Raw genomic sequence first — 23,942 nt, forward strand, 5'->3', positions numbered from 1 at the left:
AAAGATAGGGTGAGAAGCTCAGTCATCCGGGAGGGGCTCAGAGTAGAGCCGCTGCTCCTCCGCATCGAGAGGAGTCAGATGAGGTGGCTCGGGCATCTGATCAGGATGCCTCCTGGACGCCTCCCTGGTAAGGTGTTCCGGGCACGTCCAACGGGAGGAGGCCCGGGGAAGACCCAGGACACTGGAGGGACTATGTCTCCGGCTGGCCTGGGAGCATGGGATTCTCCCGGAAGAGCTGGAAGAAGTGGCCGGGGAGAGGGAAGTCTGGGCCTCTCTGCTTAAGCTGCTACCCCAGTGACCCGACCTCGGATAAGCGGAAGAGGATGGATGGACATTAGGACTGTGATCTCAGAAAATATTTTATTTATTTATTTACTATAATAAGCTGAATAGGTTTGTAATGTTAACACCACAATTGTTAACATTTGTAACTATTTGTTTTTAATTCAGTTCATTTCTGAAAGTCAAGATAAATAATACAGCATATGCTCCGCTTTGATCATATCCTTTTGTTCCCTCCTGACAGAATTCCAGCATGTTAGTAAAACTTGACCTCCCTCTTCTGAAACCAAGCTGACCATTTAGAAAAACTCCTGTACTTACCATGTGCTGCTCAAGCTTATCCTTAATAAATCATTCCATTAATTTTCCTGTGATGCATGTTAAGCTCACTGGCCTATAGTTGCATGGCTCTGTCCGGTCACTCCTTTTTTTTATAAAAGATAATATTTGCCATTTTCAAGTCCTTCGGAATCTCCCCAGTGTACAGTGACTTCCTAAAAATATGTGTCAAGGGTTTATATATGTACTCACTAGCCTACTTAAGAACTCAAGGGTAAATGTTATCTGGTCCTTGTGATGTTTGATTTTAGCCTATTTCATCTGAGCAGTACTTCTCCCTTTACAATATCCAAATTCTCCAGTACCTCCTCAGTAGTCCTGTTTACCGCTGGAAGGTTATCCATTTCCTCACTTATGAAGACCTCAGAAAAATACAAGTTTAGAGCATCTGCTATTTCATGGTCTGTAACTTTTAATTCCCCCTTACTATTTCTGATGCACTTTACCTCCTCCCAACTGTTCTTTTACTACTAAAATACTGAAAGAATCTCATAGTGTTGTCTTTCTTCTTATCTGCTATATTCCTCTCCAACTGTCTTTTAGCCTCCCTAATATCCTTCTTGAAGGTTGCCCTCATATACTCATACACTCTATGACTCACTTTGGAATTATTAGTCTTGTATGCCTCATAAATCTGATGTTTCCTTTGCAGCTTTTTTAACTCTTTATTAACCCAGTGTGGAGTTTTGTAAATTTCTTATTAATTCCAAATTTAGGTATGTACCTGTCATGCATTACATGAAAACATTTTTAAACCTGTTACACTGCTCCTCAACAGTCTCTACACTTAAAAGCTTATCCCAGTTTATCCTCCTTAGACTTTGCCGCATCTGCTCAAAATTTGATGTATGTTGAAATTACTGTCTGTATTGGGTGGTCTATAACACATTCCTAAAATGAGGCCTCCTTCTTTAATGCTTTCCAGGCAAAGCCACATATCCTCATTAAGATTGGGCACATTGTCTGATGAGGATAAGCATTTAAATTCTGTTTGACAGAAAAAGCAACTCCACCTCATTTTCTGCTTGGTCTATCCTTCCTAAAAACTGTGTATCCCTCTATGTTATACTCATCCCCATCTTTGTTATTTGGCCAGGTTTCTGTTATTGCTATAATATCATAAGTATCCTCTGCTACATACGGCTCTAACTCACTTGCCTTATTTTTTCATACTTCCAGAGTTAAGGCAAGCTATTTTCAATATGTTACTCCTTCTATATTTACTGTAAATGGTGGGTTAGAATTTACATGAATACACATTTTTATTTCTACACCTTAGTTTGTTCCTCCACGTATAGAGCTAAACCTGGCCTGTCCTAAACTCCCTGCTTCCCTAGTTTCAACAATCCTTGACAAGCCTATTCATATGCTTCCCCAAAACAGTGGTGCCCCTCCGGGTCAGATGTAACCGATCGTGGTAGAACAGGCCCCATCTGTTCCAAAAGCAGTCCCAATGCCACATAAACCTATAACCTTCTACCCTGCACCAAGATTTGAGCCATGTGTTAAGTCTTCTAATCTCCTCAATCTTACCTGAAATAGCGTGTGGCACAGGCAGAACTTGAGAGAAGACTACCTTGTCCTCAGACTGGTACCTAACTCATGAAATTTGGATCACAGAACTGACAGAATACCCTTATGTATGTCATTTTTTCCATCATGTACAATGACAACTGGATCTTCTCCCACCGGGCAAGAGCCTATCCACCCTTTCAGGGAGGTCCCCCACCTTTGCATCCAGAAAGCAACACACTGTGTGAGACTCTCTGTCTCTGGAGCAAACCTGCTCTTCAATCTCCTTAATGCTCGAGTCTCCAACTAACACTACTAGGGAATCCATTCCTGGACGGGTTTATCCATTCCTGGGAATTCGGGAATCCCGCATGTCATTCCTGAGAATCCCGGGGATGACACAGTGCATGGGCATCTCACATGTGAACAGTTTTAGAACTACCGACACTTATTTTTAATAAAACTACTCTAATATGTTGACACCAATAAAAGACTAACCTTATCTACAAGCAGTTCATGCTGTCATACAAGTACATGCATCTAGTTCAGGGATGCCCAATGCGTCAATCGCAATTGACCTGTAGATCATAAAGGTAGTGCAGGTAGATTGCATTGCATTCAAAAAAAAATAAATTTTTTTTTTTTTTAAAAACATTAGTCCTCCCTATGGTATTTGCTACTAGACTGACATACAAGTCGGCAAGTCTGAGATCTCTTTTCTTCTAACACACTGGCCATCCCACACTCATGATCAAACGCGCGAGCTACTGCAAAACTCCGGCTGTGATCTAGTTAGCCTTCCAATTTATATCGACTAAAGAAGGGATTTAAAAAAAATTGTTTGGGGAGGGTATGGGCTTTATGTGGAATTAGAAGAGGATTTTTTTCTCTCACAATGTCACAATTGAAGTGCATTTGTCTGATCTGTCAATCTATCATTGTTATTCCAAAGAAGGAAAATGTGGAAAGGCACTTTCATAAAAACTACGAAACTGACTTCCTTCCGAAAAGCTATCTGAGAAAGAGAAAAGAGAGGAAACTAAAATCACAGTTAATCGGACAGCCGTTATTTTTCACTCGGCTGAATTCAAAAGCTTTTTGACTGCATTATTCGGCTCTACTTATTTATGCGAGTCAGCCTTTCCCCACATGAAGATTATTAAATCCAAATACTGTAGTGACCATAAATGCATTGAATTGTTATTGTGCCATAAAGGTTATTCAGTTATGCAAGGTACGACAACATATATTTTATGCATTATATGTCCAACATGCGGTCGTCCAGACCAGAGTGTACTTAGTGCAGAGTACGCCAGCCACTGAGAAAGCACGCTTTGCCTCCACTGAAGTAGGCAGCACAGTCATCAGATACAGATACACTTGTTCTAAACAACGCCCGCTCTTGCCGTTGCTCTGAAACACCACCATTTCAGCTTTTACTGATGCATCCAGTTTCTTGTCATCATTCTGTGATGGCAAGTTTCTTGGCACAGATAATGCGGATGCAACAGACTGATGCATTGCAATTTCAAGTTGCTGTTCAAAGCTGTTGTCTGACAGACATTAATGACGTCTTTAGTTTTCAACTATAACTCTGTTATTTCTTGATCGATTTTTACACACTATATATGCGAGCTTGGCCGTTCCTGGTTTTTCGGGAATTACAGCAGTTTCATTCCCGAGAATGAAAAATGTCCAGGAATCCCAGGCTCCATAAACACTACATCTCTCTTTCATGGAACTGGCTTTGAGGTGGCTCGCTGAGGCACCTCATCCCTGCCTACCACCTGAGAATCACCAGAGACACCATCCAGCTCCACAACGTCATGAAAATGGTTTGACAATTTTAATTCTGGGGTGGATGCTCCTGGACAGTATGTGCCCTTCACCATGCAACTTGTGACTGTGACCTACCTATCGGGTCCACCAATATCTACTACAATGCAGGCCAGCCAGCTCCTCCTCCAGTTCAGCAACCCTGAGCTCAAGGTGTTGAATCAGCTGGCATCTCCTACAGATGTAACACTGATAGACAACTGGCTCTGCAAAACCATCATCTAAAAGGTCCAACATCCAACAGGACTAGCTTTGCATTTGCCTCATTATTAAAATTTGATTTAGGATTACTAAAACTGTCTAACCTTTTCTTTGTTTTAATTAAAACTAAATGATTTAAATTAATGGCTAACACGGTACAACACCCTAGTACTATGGTAAAATTAAAAAAAAAACTTAAGCTGAAGAAAATACTTTATAGAAGTGCCTGCCGTTTGTCCTTCTATGATTAACTTTACTTTTCTCTATCTGTTTTTCTAACTTTGTGCTCCACTTATTCCTTATGTAAAGCTGGAAAAACTCAGACTTGATCGATCCCAGAGTTTCCAAGTTGGAAATCCAACTTAAAGGGACATTCCAATTGAAAATTTCATGGAATGCAGCCTTATTTCATGAGCCAGATTCTCAATTTGTTTCCTAGTATTGCCTTCCGTTATTAATTCCGTAGTTAGCATTTTTTTTTTAATCACAGTTTTGTTTTAACCTTTGCAGGAGTAGTTTTTTCTTATCTGCATGCAGCAACTGTCTTGACTGACTACTCTTGTTTCATTAATTCAACTAGCTTGCTTCCCAATAAATGACACTCACTAGACTGTTTTTTTTTAGTTTTAATTTCTTTAAATTAATAAATCCTAAAGAATATCATGGACTAGTATGAACTAATATCAAGAAGATTTTAACACTCATTACCTAGCTGAGTTGCAAAACAGGGTAGCCTTTTACTACAGTATATATTAGATGACTAAATTATAAAGGATAAAAAAATACAAGGTTTCAATTTGGAGTGCAGTAAAAGTCTATACCATAATATTAATTTTAAAAATTAAAATGTTTTTGAAAAATTAATAATAAAATGGGTAAAATTAACCTACTGGGTCTCCTAGTTTTAGAGGGAGGTAAACAGAGAAAAAGGGTATAAAAAAGCCACATTTGAGGATATGCATATGAAACCAACTTCATTATGCACATCATATCTCTAAACAATAGAAATGAATGCAAAACTGTAGTTGTTAAGGAAACTATTGCCATGCAAATGCTACAGTGTGTAATATCAAAGGCCATACTGGGCATGTTGTGACCTGTGTATTTGATGAATTCAGTTGATTTTGTAATATGAAGCATCTCAAAATGAATATACAAGAACAGAGATGCAGATAACTGTGGCTCAGCTAAAGTAAATAAAAAAAAGCTGTAATATTTGAGGCTGTTTTAAATAAACAAAATCATTTCCATACTAAAATCTTTCACACTTAAATAAATGGATCATATCTGCACTGTATTTTGACAATACTAAAAGTAGTATACTAAAATACTAATATATATACAGTATATATATATAAAATAAAATGATGAATCTGACATGACTATTTTGATTTAAATGACCAGTTTTACCAGCAATTATAAAGCAGATCAATACTTCACAACATATCTTGCCAAACGGCAAATATATGTTTACAAAAAGCAGCATAAAAATATAAACCTATTGGCCAGCTTTACAGCGGGCCATAAAGTTTAGGATAACATCAATCATTGCTTACATAGAATAGATGCAAGATAAATTAAAAGTATTTTTTTTACTTTACATACAGTAAACCAGAATTTCATTTGTATTTCATTTCAGAATTTTTCAATAAATGGCTCAATAATACTTCTAAAATACACAAGCAACTTTGACAAAGGCCTATTCAACAATATAACCTCATAATCACTATGGGTAAAAAATGCAAATTTCAAATATTTCCAACATTCACCAAGTGCCACGGTATGAATGAAACTATGATTATTTCTACAGATGCTATAGAGTTCTCCTTGCAACAACATGTTAAACATTGTGCACTAATTGAGCACTTGGCTATTTAAAAAAAATAAAAAATAAAAACTTCCAAAGAACATACAAAAAGTAGCAATAACTTGTTTTTTGTGTAAAACGGTGGTGCAGTGGTAGTGCAGCTGCCTTGCAGTTAGGAGACCCGGGTTCACTTCGCGGGTCCTCCCTGCGTGAAGTATTTATGCTCTCCCGTGTCTACATGGGTTTCCTCCGGGTACAACGGTTTCTTCCACAATCCAAAGACATGCAGGTTTAGGTGCATTGGCGATTCTAAATTGTCCCTAGTGTGTGCTTGGTGTGTGGATGTTTGTGTGTGTGTGTGTGCGCCCTGCCCTGGGTTTGTTTCCTGCCTTGTGCCCAGTGTTGGCTGGGACTGGCTCTAGCAGATCCCCGTGACCCTGTTAGTTAGGATATAGCGGGTTGGATAATTGATGGATGGATGGATGATTAGGGATACAGCACAGTTATTTCATTGGTGAATCAGTGAAAATGGCATTGCAATAGATACACTACATAGTGCCATCATGATTCCCAGACCACTTAACCTGTTTTTTGTGCATGTCACACACCATAAATTGCCAGAAATTTTCATACATCCAGATGACATAAATCTGTATTTCTCTCAAGAGATTCCAAAATTCTTATTCAAGGCGGCTTAATAGATATGCTTGATATTTTTCAAGTCTAAGTTATTTCTTCACAATCATAGTATGTACTAATTTGCCACATAAACGTGTCCTAAAGTGTATTTTTTTTAAATTAATTTTAAAAATACCTTGTCCATTCTTGCTGTTTACAATTGGACTGAAGGAAACCAGCGTCCCAAGCATTCAGAAAAAAGGTGTAAATTTACAACATACACCAATATTTCAAGGTAAAAATGGTATTGGATATTAGTCAAGAGATTGCACAAATATTGTATACAGAACATTCATGTCATTTTGTAAAGGAATAAAACAAAAAAAGTAAACAAACTATATGGGTGACTCAAACTTTTAAAAATTAAACAGCTCTGTACCTTATCTTGTAGATTATCTCTATCTCTCTGAACTGTGTGAAAGACAAGAAAAGTGTACAATCCCATTCATTCTAACCTGGAATCATCATTTCATATTATCTTTATGGGTTGGCATATGTGCTAAGGAGAACACTATGCTAAGTCTAGGAGAATGTGCAAACTCCAAACAGACAACAATCAGGCACATGATTCAAACCCATGACACTAGATCTGTGAAGCAGCACCATTCACGATTATTCTGTCTTGCCTCCTTACATAAGAGCTACTCACCTATAAAGTATTCAGTATTCTAGTAAACAACATTTCTATTCTTCATATTGTATGGATATACGTTTTAGCCCACTTCACCATCAGCTGCAATGAAATGACTTGCCTTATATATGTTTGGAACTGCAGATGGATTCAATAATGGTCAATCAAGAACATGTTTCCTTTTCCTCTTTGGTTGCAACTAGTTGTTCATAGAGAAGTGAGCACTACAAACTCACAGGTATATATTCAGTAGGTCTACCATTCACGTGTTAACATCCAGCCTAAGTGCTACAAACCACACCTTTAAAGTACTGTAATTATTGTATAAGCCTTATATAAACCTTAGTACTCCTTGGTTCCACTGCAAGAACAGACAAGATATTTTACTTTTTTTTTAAATAATTCCCTGTAGAACACAATTTTATGTGGCAAATTAAAATATACCATGATTGTGAAGAATTAGTTCAAGGGCATTAAGAGTACATAATACAGATAAAATTCCGTTACAACGAACTGCCAGGGACCTAAAAAATATTTCGTTGTAATGAAATTTCGTAGTAATGAGATTCTGTATTTGTCACTATAGTGCTTTCTTTAACTTCTTTAACAATAATTTCAATAGCTTCTTTCGCGTTAATTGTAATCTCCTCCTGTGTACAAGTTATGCTGAAGAGAATTTTTCTCAACATTTCCTTGCGATAATACACTTTCAGGGTGTGAATCCAATGGCTGAAGCACTGCTGCGCAATCGGGTGGGAGGAATTCAATGCGAACATTATCTAAATGTGGAAGCATATTGTGGGCAGCACAGTTATCAATCAGAAGCCGAATCATCCTTTTCTTCTTCTTCATATTGTGAGGTTTCTGAAATCTTTTGGGAAAAAAACGGGAATAACACACTGAAGTGTGTCCCGAAGTGCAAATTTCCGCGTCTGTGGAAGACTGTTTGTCCGTTGCTGGGGCAGGACAACAGCAGGCTCACATCGCTACAGCGAAGCGCCACAGAAGCAAATCCTAAAAGATCGTGGTCAAGCTATAAGTCCCCGTCTTGCACACCAAAACATGAGGATGAGTCTCAGTACTTTAGCAAAACCAGTTTTATTCAGCTTGAAACAGGAACAGCTCAGTTACTTATTGTAGCATTATCTACCACTCTCCTATACACAGACATAGCAGTCAGGCAGGGTTGTGGCTAGGTTAGTGGCCAAGTAATACTGTTCCCTACATTTACAATGTTTCTTGCATCACCCATCGAGATCTTTTCTGTTTGCATCAGTGAAGAGCCTCAGCAGAGCGGTGAGCCTGCTGTTGCCCTGGCAACAGGTAAACAGTCTTAGAAAGGCGTGGCGCACTTCTGGACGCTCTTCGGCGTGTTGTCTAGTTGGGGGATGTCCCAAGAGAGTTTAGAAACCTCACATTTTCTTGAATGAGTGCCGCATTAATAGGAATGTTTCTTGAACAAGCATCACTGAACCACATAAAAACGGCTTTATCGATGTCTTCAAATGCAGCAGTTCACATACATTTGCAACCAGAGATTTTAATTCTTTTTTTGTACGGTCTTTCAAGAAATTTGACAGTGTCAATGGCGAAATTCCGAATTCACTGGCAATATCTTTTTACTTTTTGCCGCAATCGAGAGCTGCAAAAATGAAAAGTTTTTTTTTTTCTAATATGAACGGTTATCGTTTTTTCGTGTCTGCTGTTTCTATAGGAGGGTGACAATGTGTTAAATTCCAATGGATGTTTCTGAAATGTTGACGAGCAATAAGCAAAAGGTATCACTGAAAACCACCGAAAACAAAAATAGCAAAAAAACAGTACAAGGAAAGTTCGAAGAAAGAACATTTTTTTTACAATGTTTCTATTTGGTGATCATTGTGCACAACTGAGCTGAGACCACAGAACTAACTGCTCTGTAGATGATCCCTTCAGGCATTTCAAGGTCTTTTAGGCACTTCATTGTAATGAAAGTATTTGCTGAATGTATTTTGTAGTAACAAGATTTCTATAGACTCATGTCATATGGGGAAACTATCAGGACCATAAAAATATTTTGTTGTAATGAAAATGTTGTTGTTAAGATATTTTTTGTAACAGAGTTTTACCTATATTGCAAACCAGTTTAACAATGAAATGTTTCAAAAGGGTTTATAAAGAAAACAGATTTTTAATACAGAAACAATAACTCAAATTAATTCCTGAATGTTTTAAACATGAAATTAAGTTGTATAATTTACAAAGAATTAAAAACTAGCATTAACACTAGAATCCCTGAAGCCTACGAAAATATTTGTAAGGCCAGACCACCTTAAATTCCCTCACACCTCCTAATCAGCACCTTTGTTTTGCAAACATGTCAGTCAGCACTGTCTGCAGGCGGCCTGCTCTCTCATCCCCTACTGAGGCAACTGAAGTCAGACATTACCATGACATTGACAGATCCCTGTTCTTTAAATAACACAGGGTGCCCACTCACACCTGATTGTCATCCCATTGATTGAAAACACCTGAATCTAATTTCGCCTTCAAACTAACTGCTAATCCTAGAGGTTCACATACTTTTGCCACTCTCAAATATGTAATATTCGATCATTTTCCTCAATAAATAAATGAACAAGTATAATACAGTAATCCCTCCTCGATCGCGGGGGTTGCGTTCCAGAACCCCCCGCGATAGATGAAAATCCGCGAAGTAGAAACCATATGTTTGTATGGTTATTTATATTAATTTTATACCCCTATTAAACTCTCCCACACTGTTAACATTATTAGAGCCCTCTAGACATTAAATAACACCCTTTAGTCAAAAGTTTAAACTGTGCTCCATGACAAGACAGAGATTACAGTTCTTTCTTACAATTAAAAGAATGCAAACGTATGTTCTCTTCAAACGAGGACCGTCAGGAGTAGAGAATGTCAGAGAGATAGAGAGAGTGTGATAGAAAAACAAACAATCAAAAAATCAATACGTGCTGTTGGGCTTCTAAGTATGAGCACCGAGATAAAGCAGCCGCAAAGAAGGGAGCAATGTGTAGGTAGTCTTTCAGCATTTTTTAGAGTAGCCTCCGTATCTTCTAAACAAACAGTCTCTGTGCAAACAGCCCCTCTGCTCACACCCCCTCCGTCAGGAGCAGAGAACGTCAGAGAGAGCGAGCGAGATTAAAGCAAACAATCAAAAAATCAATACGTGCTTTTGGGCCACCGCAATAAAAGCGGCATTTCTTAGAGTAGCGTCCATATCTTCTAGGCAAACAGCCCCTCTGCTCACACCCCCTCCGTCAGGCGCAGAAAATGTCAGAAAAAGACAGAGAAAAGCAAACAATCCGCTCGGGAAGCACATCGTATATCATTGAGGAGTTTTAGTTAATATGTAATACATGCTCTGATTGGGTAGCTTCTAAGCCATCCGCCAATAGCATCCCTTGTATGAAATCAACTGGGCAAACAAACTGAGGAAGCATGTACTTTAAATTAAAAGACCCACTGTCCGCAGAAATCCGCGAACCAGCGAAAAATCCGTGATATATATTTAGATATGCTTACATTTAAAATCCGTGATGGAGTGAAGCCGCGAAAGTCGAAGCGCGATATAGCGAAGGATTACTGTATTTTTGTCTCATTTGTTTAACTGGTTTCTCTTTATCTACTTTTAGGACTTGAGAGAAAATCTGATGATGTTTTAGGTCATATTTATGCAGAAATATAAAAAATTCAAAAGGGTTCACAAACTTTCAAGCACAACTGTATGAACCCAAGTTTGAGTTGTAATGTGACAAAGCAAATATATTAATTGTAAAACTTAAAAAGTAAGAGGCATTGTTGGATAGTTTTTTTAAGGATGTATATTTACTGATAGAAACAGCTGTGTTTTATGATGGTGCAAAGTGTCCTTAAACCCCTCTCAGGTTTTTAGGAACTTCTGTTAAGTGCTGCTTCGGGATAAGGGTGGGTAGGATTGTGTGGAGTGGATTGGATATGGTTGTTGAAGGCACTGTAAGCACAATAGAGCTTCTTCTACAACCCGTATCTGCACTGAATACAAAGCTACCATTTCTGAAGTGACATTAAGCTGCTGTTTTTAATGCTCTATTTGTGATGTCAGATTTGTCAAATTAGTTGTATGAGTTCAGAACACTGGAAACCTGGACAGATTTTAGAAGCATAAGCTCTACTTCAACAAGTGGTTCAAAGATCTGCTAGCGAGACTAGAAAAAACTGCATGGAAGATATTTACAGTGGTGTGAAAAACTATTTGCCCCCTTCCTGATTTCTTATTCTTTTGCATGTTTGTCACACAAAATGTTTCTGATCACCAAACACATTTAACCATTAGTCAAATATAACACAAGTAAACACAAAATGCAGTTTTTAAATGATGGTTTTTATTATTTAGGGAGAAAAAATCCAAACCTACATGGCCCTGTGTGAAAAAAGTAATTGCCCCTTGTTAAAAATAACCTAACTGCGGTGTATCACACCTGAGTTCAATTTCCGTAGCCACCCTCAGGCCTGATTACTGCAACACCAGTTTCAATCAAGAAATCACTTAAATAGGAGCTGCCTGACACAGAGAAGTAGACCAAAAGCACCTCAAAAGCTAGACATCATGCCAAGATCCAAAGAAATTCAGGAACAAATGAGAACAGAAGTAATTGAGATCTATCAGTCTGGTAAAGGTTATAAAGCCATTTCTAAAGCTTTGGGACTCCAGCGAACCACAGTGAGAGCCATTATCCACAAATGGCAAAAACATGGAACAGTGGTGAACCTTCCAGGAGTGGCCGGCCGACCAAAATTACCCCAAGAGCGCAAAGACGACTCATCCGAGAGGTCACAAAAGACCCCTGGACAACATCTAAAGAACTGCAGGCCTCACTTGCCTCAATTAAGGTCAGTGTTCACGACTCCACCATAAGAAAGAGACTGGGCAAAAACGGCCTGCATGGCAGATTTCCAAGACGCAAACCACTGTTAAGCAAAAAGAACATTAGGGCTCGTCTCAATTTTGCTAAGAAACATCTCAATGATTGCCAAGACTTTTGAGAAAATACCTTGTGGACTGATGAGACAAAAGTTGAACTTTTTGGAAGACAAATGTCCCATAACATCTGGCGTAAAAGGAACACAACATTTCAGAAAAAGAACATCATACCAACAGTAAAATATGGTGGTGGTAGTGTGATGGTCTGGGGTTGTTTTGCTGCTTCAGGACCTGGAAGGCTTGCTGTGATAGATGGAACCATGAATTCTACTGTCTACCAAAAAATCCTGAAGGAGAATGTCCGGCCATCTGTTCGTCAACTCAAGCTGAAGCGATCTTGGGTGCTGCAACAGGACAATGACCCAAAACACACCAGCAAATCCACCTCTGAATGGCTGAAGAAAAACAAAATGAAGACTTTGGAGTGGCCTAGTCAAAGTCCTGACCTGAATCCAATTGAGATGCTATGGCATGACCTTAAAAAGGCGGTTTATGCTAGAAAATCCTCAAATGAAGCTGAATTACAACAATTCTGCAAAGATGAGTGGGCCAAAATTCCTCCAGAGCGCTGTAAAAGACTCATTGCAAGTTATCGCATAACGCTTGATTGCAGTTATTGCTGCTAAAGGTGGCCCAACCAGTTATTAGGTTCAGGGGGCAATTACTTTTTCACACATGGCCACGTAGGTTTGGATTTTTTTTCCTCCCTAAATAATAAAAAACATCATTTAAAAACTGCATTTTGTGTTTACTTGTGTATTATTTGACTAATGGTTAAATGTGTTTGATGATCAGAAACATTTTGTGTGACAAACATGCAAAAGAATAAGAAATCAGGAAGGTGGCAAATAGTTTTTCACACCACTGTAAGTATGTTCTTAATTTTTCTTGGGAATTAGAGAGCAACAAACTATGTCCCAACTCATTAAAAGCATGCTTCAGGTGCAACATGCTGCTACAGATTCCCTTTCTGTATTTACATTTGGACTTTTGCCCTGCCAATCTTGATAAAGAGAGTGACTAAGATGGTGAAAGGTTTCACCAGGTCAATGCAAAGATTGAAAAGCAGTACCAGAGCAAGTAGAATCCATCAGTGCTGGCTGACTATTGTTTGACACTCAAACAAGAAGCATTTGATGCCCAATACAAATGAAAATCAGCAGCAAAGCATTTTACCTCAATTGAGTAATGCAGTGTGTCAGCATCAATAAGCAATTGAACACACTAAATCCAATAAAAGTTAACTTCATGTTTCACTACATTTTTCATACAGTTAATCAGAAATTATATTTGTGTTCAGTCTGAAGCAGTGTATTATTATCATCAAAATATTTTAGGAAGCAAACCTTTTTTAAACTTTTGTTGCCCAGTGTAATTAATAATTTCAGACCTGCTCTTCATCACAGTCCAGTGTAGCCAAAACATTTAATTTGAGACTTCAGAGGTTTTTACTCCCCATCAGGTATATTTTTCATAAACATTAGGTATAAGAAATTTGAGGTACAATTGGTCACAGAATCTCTACAATCAAAAACTAACAAAAGAACATCAATAGATACTATTTTTACATCACTAATAAAGCTTTTCAGCCACAACATTGTGAAGCATTGTTAAAAAGCAGGTATTTAATTTAATCTACTAATGGAATTCGACTTACTAATATATGCAAATGCATTCTATTATCACTATTATTGATGTATAAAACTCAGTTATAAAAATACCCAATAAACAGAAATGTGATTACTCTTTGATGAATAAATTAAAAAGATTAAAATGCTTCAGCTTTTCATCAGTTAGCTTAAGCTTCAATGCAAAAGAATTCACTTTCCTGTCAAACTCTGTTTTGCAATGACCATCAACAAAAGCCTAGTCACTAGAATAAGCAGAAAAAGCAGGAATTTATCTAATGCATGTTGTACTCCTAGACATTTGTGTATAGGATATTCAAGAGTAAGCAGCTCCAGTAACCTAATAATATTATTACTATTATTTATTATCCAACATGACTTAACAAGATCTGAGATACCATTGGTTACATTTCTTTTGTATTTTCTATTTGGAGAACAAATATGTGAAGTGACTTATCATGGTGATACAGTGTCAGTAGCATGATTTAACCCACAATCTCAGGGTTTGAAATATAAGGTCCAAAGTCTTAACCGCTACATCACACAGCCTGCCAATAATATTGGCCCTTGATTTAAAAAAGATAAAATATAATTACTGTATACAGACAAAATGCACTTAATTACATAGTACTTCTGATACACCTGCTTAACTGACAGCACCACAGCTGAGGCCCAATGTCTTATGAAATTTCCCAGGCAAAGCTTGCTAACACAACTAGTTTAAAATAAAGCCAATCTTCCGTATTTCTTCTAACTTAAAACAGTTTGCAGTCTTTAATAATAGTCCTCTCTTCCATTAAATTCTTTCAGTGATTTTTCCTGGATCAAGCTAGCACATGATAAATTCTGCTTTTTACCCTAAAATATACAAATGTGTAATGTAATACTGAAACAAAATGTTTCTGTAAATCTTACATGTTTTTCATTTGAATGTAAAATACACACAAACCCAAATATGTTTTTCATTTTTGTAATTTTCTTTACTGCATAACAAGGAGTATCTAGTAAGTGTATCTGCAATTGGCTGATTCTTGCCTTGTGCTCTATACTACTGGCATAGGTTCTGACTCCTATTACTCTAAAATTGAATTATGCCAGCTCAGCAATAGAAGATTGGGGGGCACAACAATATAAAATGTTAATGGAAATACATCACAATCACAAAAAACCAAAGACAAAAAATAAATAAAATAAAATCACATAATAACTGACCATCGACTGCTGTATCATTGTCCTTGAGAAAAGTGGAATAAACAACTTACGATGCAGGTTGTGAACCATATCCAGAAGGACTGGAGTCAGTGTTTGACTGTAGCTATGGAAAATATCCAAGAAAAGAACTTCAGTACATGGCTGTAACAAAAAAGAGGAAAGAGTAAGAACTCTAGTAATTATACAATTAAATGCCTTATAATGTAATTTTAACCTTCATCAATAGATATTCAATTTCATAAATAAAGTAAGCTACAGTAAACCAAGTTACTTTATGGCACTTGCTGTAATAAATTAGACAAATATATAAAAAGCAACTGCTAACTTTTCATTCCAAAAGAAAATAAATCTTACAGCCTACTCCAAAAACCAAAAAAGTCGACTTTCAGCCTTGAAGGTTAAGACTGTAGTGAATTACAGTTTCTTACTACTCTTACAGTAACAAAACTGCAAACTTTCTTGTAAGCTACATACATTAGCTATTCATTCAGAAATTAAATAAATGACTTTTTGTGTCAAGTTGTGCAGTAACCAGCACATAAACGTCTGTGCAAAAAGCATGAATTCTTCAAATGTGTTCCAAATGTACACAAAGTTTGACTTGAAGCTTATTTTTTATGCTCAGTGGAAAACTTAAATTAACATGAGATAATGTTTTTATTATAGGTGTAAAAACATTTTGCCCCGCAGCTTTTTCAGTAATCCCAGTTAATGTAATTACAAAATAAATGTTAATCTTGTATTATTCTAAAATAATGGGGGATTTAAACCTCAGAGACACACAATAGGTGTTCCATTATTTATATTATTTTAAAACCCAAGAATTTTTTTACTAGTTCAATATGGATTACTTATTAGTCAATAATAGGAAAATGACATGTAAACTAAATGAAACAAGTTTTGATAAAATAAGATTTAATAATAGAAAAGGAAAACAATAGAAGATAAAAATAAGATATATTCCTACTCAGTCCCAGGCTGCCTTATTTGCTATCTCGTCTCCTACATTTACCTTCAGGGCCTTTCCTCTGTGTTTGTGTGTGCCTGAAACCCTCTTCATCAGCACTCTCTCTCAAGGATGTTCTCGTAAAGCCTGCTTCTCAGTCTATGCCTTTATTCTTGAGGTGCCTTTCTTGCTTCCTGTCCATTTTTATACTTTCTGTCTTTGAAGGCAGCTCCCTCAGCATGCCTCCTATGTTTTTTCTCCTCGTTGTGTGTCTAACAGTCACATTTCCTCTTTCAATCGTGTCACAAAAGCCAAACTAACCAATCAAACCAAATCCATAGCAACCAATCATACTGCTTAAAGGGATAAGACACACACAGACCTTAGTGTTTTATTATATAGTAGATTATAAATCTTAATTAACTGTTTAGTGTAAAGATTTCAGATTTCTTATTAGTTGCACTGACATATCTTTTTGAATGGTCTATGTTAAGTCATTATTGACCATAAAAGTAAAGCCCAGCATTGCATAACACATGATACTTCTGTTAGTCACACCAATATTATTTAATGGTCTAATGGTTAACCTTAAATGATTTCAGGCAAATCTGGTCATTTATCAGATATGCCCAAATATTGCACTGCATTGTGTATTGTTCTCCCAAAACCTCCAATAAATATTATCATTAGTAGGTTCTGAATTATTGCTGTTACAGTCACACAAACATACACAGTCTCTGCTATTTCTCACATAATATACTAAAGGAACCCCATTTTTGTATACCGATCAAGTATACCTTCAAATACTGATATAACATATGAATAATGTATAGTAAACTACCATAACATTTCAACTTCCAGACGATGTTGAAAATCCATTAAGAAGACTAACAGAATGTTAGGTTACATAGCACAATGTGTACAGTACACATTAAAGGAGGTTATGCTTAAGCTTTACAACACGTTGGTGTGGCCGCCCCTGAAATACTGTGTGCAGTCACCGGAAAACAAAAAAGATATAGCATTGCTAGAAAAAGTCCAGTGAAGATAAACATGGTCATTTTCAAAGGGTTAAAATACTTATTCTTGCCACTGTATGCTGTCCCAGGCAAACAGCAATTTTCTGGTAACAAGGCAATTTCGCAGCCTACAGCCCTACCATTTTATGGTTAAACAATCGAAAGGGATTCTCCACACCAATTGAGAGTCTCTTTTTCTTCTCTCTCTTTTAAAATAACGATCACTGCATCAGATGTGCTCTAACCCCTAAGACAGAGCTGAGTGGGATGGGAGACATGGTCATTTGCCACAACCACTACAAAGACCGACTTAATAGAGGCACAGTGGAAGGAGTTGAGGAATTCACTTTGCCTTTAAATTCCCCTCAGCCCATACACTAATGACCTGGATTATGAGCCATAACATGGCCAGAAGCCATTACTGCTACCAGTATCCCTCCTGTTTTTGTCTACAGTTCTTACAACATCTGGAATATATCAAGCCAGGATCAGAAATTGAACCCTCAAGAGGAAAACACAAAAATATTGTTGGTGTAAAGGTAATAAGACTGAAGAAAAAGAAAAGGAAAAACTGAGAACCAGAAAGAATTAAACTGAGGAAAGCTGAAAGAGGCATCACCTAAAAAAGCAGGATATTGTCAGCATCATATACAGATTTTGTGTGCGGGACATTATGCAAGGTTTTATTTTATTATTATGTAATATATATAAATATAAATTATTACATATACATTTATGCAGTATGATTATATATCTATATACTGTACATACATATATATAATAATACATAATAGCAGTAAAATTGGTTTGTCCTTTATCTTTTTGTTAAATCCAGTTTCTGTTATTGCACAATTAGCATATGGAAGTCTTTTTTTTTTTTTTTTTTTTTAAACAGTTCATGCAAAAGATTCCTATAAATAATCTGTTTTATAACTAATATTTTTTAGATTTTTAATGACAGATTGTTAATATTCACTTATGTATCAGTTAAACGCTCTATGACCTTATAATATGTTAAAAATTAACTCAACTAAGATAAGAAATATAGTACTATCTATGAATTATAAATATTGCTGTGCATATCTAATACACTTTTCTGTCTATCTGGTTGGTGAGAAGAATCACACGTGTGGAAATATATTTTTGATACTAGCTGAAAAAGTTTATTATGTTCTTCATGCATTCATTTTAAATGTCAATTTCCAACATTTTATAAAAACAATAAAACTTTAAACTTTTAACTATGATACTTGTCAATAATTGCTTCCAGCTTCGTACAGATTAAGACAATCGACTAATAACCCCTTTCTATTGCTTGTGAATATGGAAGCAAAAAGGTATATTTTACAGTCAGCTCTGACAAAAGGCTCAAGGTAAGGTTAAATAATAGGGAAGATAAAGGGACATTTGGGATGGCTGTCCCAATTTAATTTGGTATAAACTAAAGTTTTAATTACCAAACAAGAAATTTGTAAAAATCAATGACATTAAAAGTCAATAAAGACTATCTTGTGCCAAACCTTTCTCTTGATAGAACTATTTCAATCCATAAGGTGAAACAAATTCTTTAAACTTTGATCATTCTAGCCAGCATAGACTTGTGTTACTGGGAAAAATAAAAATTAGCAACTTTTGATGGCACAGTCTAAAAAAATAAAGAAATCAATAACTTTAGATTGTTTCCATTCCTGTATGTATCTGCTTGAGCAAATTATCCTGCAATGGGAGATAAGAATTGCTCTTTAATGAAGATGCTAGTAAGAAGAAAAAATCTTTTTTTGTTGTTTTATAACAAACACTACTTGAAATAACCTAAAATTAGGATCCCATACTTCTCTTACTTTTCGATTAAAAAAAGTTCTAGGTCATATTTGTTCAATAGACTTGGTAATATAAATATATAGTGTATTATGCTGCAATATTTCTCATAGAATGTATTTTTTTTACAATATCTATTTCTACTGAATTAATTTTGTATAGCACCCTTATATTTACATGCTCAAAGTATGGTACCTACTAACAAAAATATTGTAGTTAAATAGGCAGTACATATAGTAAAACTGGCAGACAGTGTGATGTAGTGATTAAGGCTTTGGACCTCAAATGATGAGACTGTGGATTCAAATACCGTTTGCGGGCATGTGTGACCATGAGCAAGGCATTTCACCAGCTTGTGCTTTAATTGGAAAAACAAAAGAAACAATTAATTACATCTGAAATGTTGTAAGTCACCTGGGACAAAGGAGTCCGTCTAAATAAAAAATAAATACATAAAATAAAACACAAAAAACATGGAATATGTACATTGTGGTACCCAGTCGGGACGCCCGAGAAGACCAGAGGAGGGTTTGTGCCTCCTCCAGACCTCGAGGAGGCAACTGTCCTGGGGGCCACAGGTAAAGAGCTGGGAAGCTCGACCCTGTAGGGGCCCGTGGTCACCGCCAGGGGGACCCCAATACCTGGAGGTCCCTGGACCTCAGCTTTTCCGCCACACCAGGAAGTGCTGGGGGGAAGAGGAACAGGGACACCCGGAGTGCTTCCAGGGAGAGAGCTGGCACTTCCGCCACACTGGGGCGTGTCGGTGGGAGATTGCTGGGAACACACCTGGAGCACATCCGGGTGCTTATTTAAAGGGGCCACCACCCTTCAGAGTTGGACTTGAGTCGGGTGGAAAAGAGGACAAGGTCTCTGGAGGAGAAAAGGAGGTGGTCTGAAGGAAAGAGAGAGAAGGCATTGTGTTGGCCTGGACTGAAGGGTACTGGGGGCTGGTGAGTACTTGTTGTGAAGGATGGAAGACCACAATAAACGTGTGTGGGGTAATACTAACGTGTCTGCCTGTCTGTGTCCAGGTCATATTCTACAACATATATATTAGTATTACTTTTAGTTACTATTAATGTCAGTATAGAAAATAAGAAAACCAACATACCCGTAAACTGTATTTCCAAGAATCTCCGCCTGCTTCTTCCACAGCTACAAAGAAAAGAATGAAACATTAGTCTCTAAATACCCAACTCTAATATTTCATAAAAAGATTCAGTTTAAAGATTTGATTTAGTTACAGTTCTCCCATCCTTTTCGTAATTCCATGTGGGATTTCTCCTGGGTCCTTCAGATTTCCTCTAAAATCCCAAAAATGTGCAAGTTAGGCTGAATAGTCTAGATTACCCCAGGGCAGGGGTTCTCAAAATCAGTCCTGGGAAACCACTGTGGCTGCAGGTTTTTGTTCAAACCAGATTCATAATCAGTGACAACACCTGATAATTACCAGTAAATCAGATTAGTGTTATCTGTTTTTTTTTCTTCTTATTCTACATTCAGAAAAGCACAGCAGCATGATTTTTAGATTTATTAAATTAAATAAAAAAATTAAAATTAAAAACAAGAAGAGCAGACACCCAGGCAAGCAATACTGAATCATGAAAGGCTACAACAACTTTAGCATCAGACCCAGTAATCAGTAAATAATGGATTCATTAAATAATCAGAACACCTGGAAAAGTAGAATTAAAATCAAGATGAAAATATTGTTAGAAAGAAAAATACATTACTTCCATATAACTGCTTAGTACATTTCAGTATATATTATAATTATATATATATTACACACACACACACACACACACACACACACACATATATATATATATATATATATATATATATATATATATATATACACACACACACATATATATATATATATATATATACTGTGAGCTGGAGGGCTGTTCGCACCCCAAGAAGATACGGACGCCCTGGGAAAACCACAGAGCCCGAACACGGACTACCCCGCATTGCTCATTAACCTTGCACTATAACGCTAATACAAGCCTCGCGCGGTACTCCGCCGACTTAAAAAGCCGTGCGCAGCACCTGTCGGTTTGGTTATTGATTTCTTTTGCTTTCTCTCTCTCTCTCAGACTGCCTCTGCTCCTGACGCGTTTACATTCGAAGAAGAAGAAACTCATGTAACCTTTAATTGAAAGACGAAAACAGCCATCTTTGTCAAGGAGCAAGTTTGAAGTGACAAATGTTTGTTTGCAGTGCTTGAATAAAATTCCTTCTTTTTTTTTCCACGATCCCGAGTGTCTTTGTGCAAATCTGTGACCCAAGCGTGACAAGTGGTACCAGAAGTGGTTGCACAGATGGATGCTGAAGATTATTTATACCAATTGGCTCAAAGTGTTCCACTCCCAGCTGATTCGAGGATGACATCCCTGAGATTCCTGTTGTGGGAAATCAACGACATATTCGTGATCCGAATGTTCCAATTGTTAACCGTCAGCCATACATCCCTTTGCCACCTTTACCTGAAAATGCGAAAAATATACTAACGAAGATGGGCCCTAACGATGACCCTGAGATGTTCTTGTTAGCCTTTGAACAAGTCGCAACCATGCTGGGATGGGACAGACGACAGTGGGCCGTTATAATCACACCCTTTTTATCTGGAGATGCTCTTTACTCTTTACGTAATGTACCCAGAGACAAGCTTGGCGATTATGAGTTCCTGAAAGACCAAGTGGTTTTACGTAAAACTAAGACTTTTTTGGCAAAAGGGTTCGAATTAAACAACTGGAAGCTGAATATGGATGGCCCGATCCGTGCGCAAATTCAAGATTTGATACATAAAGTGAACTGCTGGTTTGAGGGAAGTGAGATGGATCGAGTCGTAGAGAAAGTGGTAATGAATATACTGTTGAACGGTATACCAACAGTTATTCGAGATGAATTTCTACGTCATGATATTGAGTCGTTAACGATTATGTCAAGACGACTGGAAGGTTCACAAGCAACTTGGAGGAAAAGCGGTTATAGTGGATTTGCCGATTCTTCGCAAACAGGGAACGAGCGCGCTGGACATCCTCGTTACTTCGAGCGGCGACAACAACTTCGACAACCTGGTGGAAAGGAAAATCAAATGGGGTCAGGTAGGCCCCCGGGGAACCCGGTCGTAACAGAGATGCCAGTTTCTGGTGAAGCTCCACCAGCTGTACGAGGACGTCGCAGAGGATATTTTGGCAGCGGCGCCGACCGTCGATGTTTCCGGTGTAATCAACTCGGTCATTTGGCAAGAGAATGTCGTCTATCCCCAGCTCAGTCGATGGAAGTTGGATTGGCCGAGGTTTGTTGTTCGAATATTACATGTTCGCCGGAAGGAAAAGATGGATTATTTGTTCCAGTTAAATTGGGGGGCAGAGAAATCTCAGCATTGTTAGATTCGGGGAGTGAACTGTGTATTGTGAGACGAGACTGTCTTGAAGAAAGATTCCTTAGAGACTGTGAGACTGTAAAAATAAGATGTGTACATGGTGATGTTAAAGTTTATCAAACATTACTTCTTCCTTTAACTTACAGGGTCGGTTTTAAGGTCTGGACTGCAGTGTCAGATTCCTGCCCATGGCCATTACTCATAGGACGGAGAAATGCCCTTTTTCCTAAACTGATTAATAAATGTCAGGGACCAGTAGTCCAGTCCAATATTGAACTTAGTGGGGGGGAGAAGAAGAAAACCAAGACGAAGAACTGGTAGCGGCGGGAAAATCTAAATCCATCTTAGAAATTGAACCCGATCTCTCCAGCGAGACGGAGGAGGTCACCCCCCGACAATCTTCCAGAATGGGCTGCTCCTTCTACATCTTCCCAGATTGCAAACGCCTCGAACACAAACCGAGTGTTAACGAACAATCAGATTTTGTGCGTTTGCAGCATACTGATAGCTCATTAGAATATGCATTTAAACAGGCTCACCCTGCTAATGACTCTTATTACCAAGAGCGTAATTCCGGGGGGTGTGAAAACCCCACACTTTATAGAAAAGGACGGTTGCCTTTTCAGAGTGATCTCAGATCATTTGGAGGGGGAATTTATTGAACAACTGGTGGTACCTGAAGCACATAGGGAAACTGTTTTGCATCTGGCACATTCACACATCTTGGGGGCACCTGGTGCCGACAAAACTAGAGACCGGTTATCAAAGCGATTTTATTGGCTTAATATGGGAAAAGATGTTGAACGGTTTTGTACTTCATGTCCAGACTGCCAGATCGTCTCTGCTTATAAGCCTCCTCGGGCTCCCCTTTGTCCTATGCCCATATTGGAAGTTCCCTTTCAGCGTGTGGGATTAGATATTGTGGGACCATTACCTAAGACTAAGGATGGGTACCAATATTTGCTGGTGTTGGTTGATTATGCACACGATATCCAGAAATGATTGCGCTGAAAAGGCCAACTCTTCGCTGTAGCCAAAGCACTATGTGAAACTTTTACTGTATTGGTATCCCTAGAGAAATCTTAACTGATCAGGGCACACCTTTCACTTCTCGCGTGATGAAACAATTGTGTGACAGCTTTGCTATTAAGAAATTGAGTACTACTGTTTACCATCCTCAAACGAATGGTTTAACCGGCGATTTAACAAAACATTGAAACAGATGATCAGGTGAGTTGCTCATAATGATCCCACAACATGGAATACTGTCCTACCTTTTGTTTTGTACGCGTGCGAGAATCACCACAGGCGTCCACTGGCTTGAGTCCCTTGAGTTGTTATTGGCAGGCGGCGAGGCATCCTGGATGTGATGCGTGAGGAATGGATAGGAACGAGAGAGCAGCTAAGGTCCAAGCTTTGCAGATCGACTAATTTCGTTGCAAGACAGAATTTCTATGCTTTCCTCTATTGCTGTGGAACACCAACAACGAGAACAGGAAACTCAGAAGCGTCTTTACGATAGGCGCAGCAAGCTCCGTGAGTTCAAACCTGGCGATCGTGTTTTGGTACTGGTTCCCTCGGATCCACACAAATTCTTAGCTAAATGGCAGGGCCCGCCATTATTGAGGAGCGTATGAGTCCGTAAATTACAA

The 23,942-nt window shown here is 37.9% G+C and overlaps 1 protein-coding gene across 2 annotated transcripts in view; it reads right to left on the reverse strand.

The window, feature by feature from the left end:
• Window positions 1-23,942, reverse strand: part of ipo11 (importin 11) — a 357,709-nt gene that overhangs the window by 147,163 nt on the left and 186,604 nt on the right. For both annotated transcript variants that reach the window (XM_039758699.1, XM_039758698.1), the window contains exons 12-13: window positions 20,005-20,048; window positions 15,161-15,251 (exon numbers count right to left, since the gene is read on the reverse strand). In XM_039758699.1, coding sequence (XP_039614633.1) covers window positions 15,161-15,251; window positions 20,005-20,048 — 135 coding nt within the window. The remainder of the gene's footprint in view (window positions 1-15,160; window positions 15,252-20,004; window positions 20,049-23,942) is intronic.

This window comes from Polypterus senegalus, chromosome 7, assembly GCF_016835505.1.
Source record: "Polypterus senegalus isolate Bchr_013 chromosome 7, ASM1683550v1, whole genome shotgun sequence".
NCBI classification, from domain to species: domain Eukaryota; kingdom Metazoa; phylum Chordata; class Cladistia; order Polypteriformes; family Polypteridae; genus Polypterus; species Polypterus senegalus.